Genomic DNA, 7,500 nt, shown 5'->3' on the forward strand with positions numbered 1-7,500 from the left:
TCGTAAAACATATTCCTCTCTTGTTGAATGTTATAAGATCGTGTTTGGCTTATCACACTTGGATTTTGAGGAATTCTTTCAATTCGCAAAAGTCAAATCCACTAGGGCTAATCACTCGTATAAGCTTTATTGTAAATTATCTAGAATCAACTGTTTTAAATATTCTTTTTTTAACAATGTAATTAGTTACTGGAACAATTTACCTAGTAATGTTGTTGAAGCCGGTTCCCTTGAACTTTTTAAATGTAAACTCAAATCCTTTTTAAAGTTGTAATTTTTATTGTTTGTCTGTTTTTTTTTAGGAGAGTTTTATTCATAGGGTTAACCTCTAGACTCTCCCTTTCAAATTCAATTCAATTCATGTATAGTTATTATGAGTTGAATAAACATGTATGTATGTATGTATGTTAAACACATCCATATACCATACAGTGCCTTGCGATAGTTTCCACGACAAAACTAGGCCAGGAAAACCTCCAATTAGTTGAAAAAACGCGAAGCAAACAGCAAGGATCAAGAAAGCACATTGTCCTTCAATAATAAATTCTTCTTTTTCCTTGAAAGCCTCATTTTCGCGAGGAAACTAGAACCACTGAGACATGGACTCAACTGTAATAGCGGCTATTTGGAGGTGATTTCTCATTAGAAGGATCAACTCTATAACACTGTTTAACACAACAGCACTGTTAGGGTTCCAAATGAAAGAGCAATAACTTCTTAAGGACGTTCGCGCCCAAAATGTTCCCACGTACAGATTTTTTTAAAACTTGCCACACTGAAAGGTAATGATCTAATTTTGCCAAAAAGGCAAAAAAATGGGGGGTCACCATGCTCGTTTTCGAGAACATGAGGTGCACTTTTAGAAGCTCGTGTTATTTTAAGACAATCTTAGCTTAGCTTGTCAGCAATAAAAAAGCTACATTAGCGAAATTTAGATCAGGTAAACGTACTCAGTTCAACATAACTAAATAGATATAACTAAATTAACCTTTGCAGCTGATGTCTTTGAGGAAAAATAGAACTTGAAAAAAATACATTTTAGTCTAAGAAAGAAAACTTCGGTTGCACGAGAGCATAAAAGTCGAAATATTTGTAACTTCTCGTGTACAGATTTTTTTTGTTTTTGTTAAAATGGACAAAATCAGAAAAGGAAGTGATCTACGGAAAGAAAAATAGGGGTCACCGAGCATTCAAGAGAGTAAAATCGCTGCAAAGTTCTCAAATCAATGGTATATTCGCACTGTCATGTCATTGTGTGACATTTCCGGGAAGACCTGCAATCTTGGACAAATTAAATGGAACATTGAGACCACCCCTCCCCCCAAAATCAGTGATGGGAAAATGGCGTGTTTTGGCCTTCACCCACCTTCATCCTTGATTTGGGAGAGAGGGGGCATTTCTGTTCCATTTTATTCTGTCCAAGATTGTGGGTCCACAGCTATCCCATGATGCCACATGCTTTCACGTTCCATTCTCGTGGAAAATGTTTGCGCCTTTTGCATGGTGTTTACCTTCGTGGTCTGTGATGCATGACGTGTGCACGACATGCGCGAAAAAATGCGCAGTAGCAATGGGCGCGAACGTCCTTAAACAGATGCACTTGTTGGTATGATGTAATAGGTCACAATAACAACAAAAGAACCATCTAAAAATACACTATATTTTGTCTTTAACTCTTAGATCTTAAAAATTAACATGTTCAACCCAATTTTTACCCCTGGAAAGCAATTAGCAGGCATTGATAACACTTTGCAAAGTTTTAAAAAATTCTGTGAAGCAGATTCAGAGCTACCTTGAAGACTTCCAGTGACTTCAATCCTGGATTGTAGAGAAAACGGCTCACACTTCCAATACACCATACATCAAATTTCACATGAATTCACGCCTTAAAAAATATTTCCCTTCATTCTATTGTAGATGCTGTATTGGTTTTTTGACTGCCCTGTTTTGCTTTCTTGAGGAGATTGAATCACTATTTGTGCCCTGAGTGTTAAAATTCTGCTGCAACATTGGTCACCATATTGTCTGCACCTCTACAAACTTGAAAAGTTCAGGCTGAATTTTTCAAGTCTGCATTAAAAAACCTGGTGCATGTGTGTCTGTGACGGTGCCCCTTCAAGCAATTATTGGCGTTTCACATGATACCATAACTTTGCTGTTACATGGAACAGCTAGGTAAATTCAATCCTTCCAGATGGTGACGTTTGTTGAAACTGGTTCAAGCCTCCTTAAGGCAGCTAGACGAGAGATCTGCAAACATACGTGACCATATGTAGGTTGTCTTCAAAGTCCCAATAAGGCTTGCTTGGTGTCTTTTCGCTAGTGAGCATGACACTACTGACTTTGCATACATGTACACTGCTTGTGCTTGAGTAAGGTCACGTAGAGTTGAATACATACTGAGAGCAAGTCCTTGATGAAATGGAACACGTTTTTAAGAACTTTGTCATACCCCCAACCACAAATTGCCTCAGTCCAAGCAAATATAAAATATTTCCTATTACAGCAGGTGTGTACTCTGCTCGAAGAAATAAACCTTTGTTCTTAACCTAAGTCGTGTGACTATCTGTTGGAACGCTTAAGACACAAAAAGACAAAGGTAACTCAAGGTTACAAGGTCAAAGTTCCATAACAATAGTATAATTAAATTTGAAGAATTGGATTCTGTCATGCCAAAAATCATGTACTTCTTTGTGTCAAAATGTACACGGAATTATGGAGCATTCTTCATTTTGCCAAAATGTGAAAGTATGAAAGACTGATAATGTCCAAAGCTCAAATTCTTGTCACCAGACTATTGAATTGGTGGAGTATGTCATGCTTTACCAGGAACGCATAAAGTTGATCCTACATTAAATGCTCTAGGACTTTGGTAAATTTTTGTCATAATATGCAATTGGTCTGTAGTTCCCAGAGACAGTAACATCACTTTTGTATACGTTGAGCATGTTGAGAATTTTAAAAGCATCAAGCACTATGCAAGTTGCAAAAGATGAAATATTTGCTATTTAATACACAAGCAGGTCAAAATGGCTATTGAACATGGATGAGTGTTTTAAATATTTTATATATTAGTGATTTACATAGTGGCCTAGCAGAAGTTTTAATTAGCTTTTTAGGAATATATAACATTACTTCGAGAAAAGCTCCCTCACTCAAGTTTCTGTAACAGAACACAGTAAAAATGTAGATGAAAAGCTTGCTTTAATATATTGCAAAGGGCTTTCCTTGTTTCGAACTATAGTAATTGCCAACCGCAGGCCAATATTAACAAATTATTGATGAAATTGCTCTGTAATATCACATTTATTGGTATATGTCTCTCCATGTCTCTATTATTCTTGTGGGACGATGCAGACTGTTGGTCTTCACGTAATTATATATAGTTCACCAATCAATTTGTTTTGTTCAAGTCAAAGCATTTGCTATGGTACACCTACTGTCCTTACTAACAGCTTTCATGCATAATTGAGTTTGTTGCACAACCTTTTACACTCTGATACTTTACCAAATCATTTGAGAGAAAGTGTGTCCTATACATAGTTTGTTTAGTTTTAATTGATAAAGGTTTGCATTACTTATCCATGACTTTCTACTTTTATCGGTGCATGTTTATCAGAAACAGCTTTAATAGCCTCGATTACTCTATTTCTCAGATTATTGATATCAACATTTATAATAGTATTCCAGTCAATTGCATTAATGTTATCCTTGTAATTTATTGATGGAGCTAAAATACAAAACATGGGTAGTTTCTGAAATATCAATCAGTCCAATCCTGGAATTTGTTTGAGTAGTACTACTGGTAGAAACATATTTAAATACAGGATATATAAATAGTCTTTGGATGCACTTTAAAAGGTCATGCGTGGTATGTGAAAAGCGTCAACTTTTTCCACGTCCCTTTTGACAAAGCACCAGCATTCTGAGTCATACAGTACATGTAGTACTGTACTAGTCCTGTTGTAGATCTTTACCTTAAGGTGCAAACTGCATGGTTTGGACTTCCAAATATTATTAGCGGTAAGTCTTGAAAAGGCAAGCCTGGATTTGATGTCTTTGAGTGTGCAATACTCCTTGCTCGTGATGCTCCCCATTGCTCTCAGTGGTGCTGAAGTAAAAACTAGTTCTTTCGACATTTTCATTCAATGTCAGTCTTTTCTTCCAGGTCTAGCTGATAAGATGATATAACAGCTAGATCACCTGCAAAGTTAAGGTCTTCTAATAATTATTGCGAGGTTTGTGTCCATTGGATGTCCCTTGCTTGGTCAAATGTCGTCATGCTCATAATCCAGTCAATGGTCACCAAGAACAGGATCGGAGATAACATACAGCCATGGCGAACGCCAGACTCCACCAGGAAGGATTCTGATATTGTATTGTTAACAATCACGCTGCATTCAAAGTGGTCATAACATTTGCTCATCAGAGAGTCAATCTTTTGGGTATTCCATGGTGTCTAAGAATCTTCCAAAGGCTTTCTCTGTGCAAACTATCAAACGTCTTCTTAAAATCGATAAAGTTAACGTGCAGTGGGGCATTCCATTCAAGGCACTGCTCTATGATCTTTCTCCGTGCAAAGATTTGATCAACACATCCTCGACTGCCCCTTAAGCCTGCCTGTTCATCCCTCTGCTTGGAGTCAATGGCTTAGTCTATTCTCTTCAAGAGTACCCTACAAAAGACTTGGTATTGACAGCAATGTTATGTTGTACCAGTTGTCACAACTACTAAGGACACCCTTTTTGGGGAGCTTTACAATAAGACCTTAAGTCCCATAATCTGGTATGATATCCTTTTCCCAGATGGTGTCGAAGAGGTTAGTAAGCACCTTTGTAGATGTTTTAACATCTGCACGCAGAAGTTCAGTATAAACAGAATGTACCCAGGTGTTTTCCCACACTTCCTAGCTTTGATTGAAGCCAAAATGCCATCCACAGTGGTGCTTCTATGCTGATATCAAGGTCTTCATCAGCTGGTAGAGGAGTTGCTGGCATATCTGGTACAGGTCTGTTGAGGGCTTCGTGGAAGTGCTGGTCCCAGTGATTGAGAGGAATGGTGAGCATCAAGTCAGGATCAATTTCAAAGCTCTGGAAAATATCCATCTGCATTCTCTGATGTGCTTTGAGGTTTTTTACACATTGTGTGAAAAACAATAGCAGTAACTGTTTGCCATTCTCAAAGCAATCACAGTTGCCTACTTACTTGAAACTCAATTGGAAACCAAACTAATCAGCCAGGCATTAATACCAAATGTACATTGCAGTCCTTTTCCTCATCTGATTGGCTTGGATTCTTAATGTTATGCCAGCAATGCAATATTTCTTAAGGTCACCAAAGTTGATTATAAATTCAAATACTTTTACTTGTTCAAAAAAATAAATATGGGACACTGTACCACCTAAGTGTATTTTTGATATTTGATTCTTCAAATGCAATGCGTAAAAACACTGATTTTTTAATTTGGATCAAGTGGAAGCAACCTAAGTCTTCACACTTGAATGACTTCACTTGATTTGTCCTGGTATCACGTAAACTTTAATCCAATAGCTGTTAATAGTCTTACCCTCCTTCCAAGGCCAAGGCTAGTTCGGACAACACCAAGCCAGCCAAGAAATGCTGCTGTCTAAAGGCAGTTGACAGCTCTGCCATACTGTTACCAATTATGACAGTGTAAGCAGATGCTGAGGATCCAATAGATGACACTGAATTTGTAGGGGAATGGGGTGGGGATGGATACAACGGACAAGGGAAGGGCAGGTTGAGGGTTACATAATGCTCATGGCTACAAACAATCCGCAGGAATTCAAGTCTGAGTTGTGATGCTTCTGGGACAATGGTGCCTTGATACAGCATCTGAAGGGAAACAAAGGCAAGTCAGATGAAACATACCATATTAAGTAATTTAAGTATGGCATTTTGGAAAAAATACTTTCAATTTCCACGAAAATCAGAATTAATTTTCCCTAAAAACTCACTTCAAAATTTAACTTTCAGCTATGATACGTATTTCACCATTTCCATTTTGATTAGTTTGTAAAATATGTGCAATGAACAGGTTAATAAACAACCTGACAGATAAAGAATGAATGGTATGCCGTCATTAAGTTGTGATCTTATTCATACAACATTGAATAACCTAGAATCAATGTCAAGAAATGTAAGACTATGAGTATAACTAAAAAGAGGAACCTGCTTACAGTGTTCGACACTTACTTTTTTACTAATCTGCCCTTTGGGCAGCCATTTTTGATTTTTTGGTTGCCCATGGTTTTTTCCGGCTGCCCACCTTCTAAAGACCTGTTGCCCATTAAAACGCAAAGGAGGCTTGTAAAAATGTCAATTTTGTATAACGTGTGTAAAATGGGTTTGACAGACCAACGTGACTCCTGCCGTGTGTCCATTGTGTTCTAGTAGCCTTAACAGTTTTGCTTTGACAAGCATATCTTTAAGCGCTTTTCCTTTTCTGTAAGAGATCAAGGGAGATTCCTTGAATATCTCTTTGAGATTAGGTTGGTTTTGAATTAAAATGCCACTTGTTCAATAGAATGTTCTTTAAGCCTTTCAAGGTTGGTTGAAATTGCGTGACAAAAGGTACAATTTTCTTGTGCGCTTGTTCGATATCAAAGTATCGTAGTGCATTTGGCCATGCAAAAACTGGGTTCCATTGTAACAAGCATTCTTTTCGAAGATGGTCCTCCTTCCAATTTGTTTTGAGGTTTGTACCAATAATTAATTTATATCTTTCAACAGAAAGCGGTGACTATGTCAAATTGCTAGTCACTTTCTTTGTTGCCAATCAAATTGTTTCACAAAATATTAGTCAAACAAAAATTTTGATTGCCCGATCGGACAAGTCTTAGAGTTGTTTTACTTGCCCACGGATATATTTCGCTTCCCCCGGGCAATCGGCAACTTTCATCAGAGAGGTTATTCTGCATAGAGTAAAGTGAGTAAAGTGTCTTGCCCAAGAACACAACACAATGTCTCTGGCCAGGACCCGAACCTGGACCACTTGATCCGGAGTCGAGCACACTAACCAGAAAAAAAATTCAACTTACTGGAGTTTCACACTGCTCTCAGTTAGAATTGTTACGACTGTCACCCCCCATATTGCCTCATACCTCTTTACAGTAGTGCCTGACAAGTTCAAACACAAACCCTCTGTCAACCAGTGAAAAAAGATCATACAAAAAGAAGGCAAGACTGGAGTTCAGCCTCTGGGCACGACTTAAATCCTGAAAAACAAACAGAAACGTTTATTAAATTAACCAGATGGAATATCTTACTGTGAAAGGCTTCTAAATCTTTTGATGGTGTTAAGGGTTGAATGGTTCTTATTGCAGCAATTAAAATACCTACAGATTAACCCCTAATAAAAACTCGAACAGGTACACAAATTTTCGTAACCAAACAAGAATCTAAGACGGAAACAAAATCACAACCTTCAAAACAGCACCTACATTTTTTTGTTTATGCTAATATTTTATACGTTTGGAA

General features: G+C 37.5%; 1 protein-coding gene across 1 annotated transcript in view; it reads right to left on the reverse strand.

Moving 5' to 3' along the window:
• LOC138023675 (dedicator of cytokinesis protein 7-like) overlaps positions 1-7,500 on the reverse strand; it is a 160,054-nt gene that overhangs the window by 38,954 nt on the left and 113,600 nt on the right. The window contains exons 26-27 of the mRNA XM_068870717.1: positions 7,125-7,238; positions 5,567-5,856 (exon numbers count right to left, since the gene is read on the reverse strand). Coding sequence (XP_068726818.1) covers positions 5,567-5,856; positions 7,125-7,238 — 404 coding nt within the window. The remainder of the gene's footprint in view (positions 1-5,566; positions 5,857-7,124; positions 7,239-7,500) is intronic.

Source organism: Montipora capricornis, chromosome 11, assembly GCF_036669925.1.
Source record: "Montipora capricornis isolate CH-2021 chromosome 11, ASM3666992v2, whole genome shotgun sequence".
In the NCBI taxonomy this organism is placed as follows: Eukaryota; Metazoa; Cnidaria; class Anthozoa; order Scleractinia; family Acroporidae; genus Montipora; species Montipora capricornis.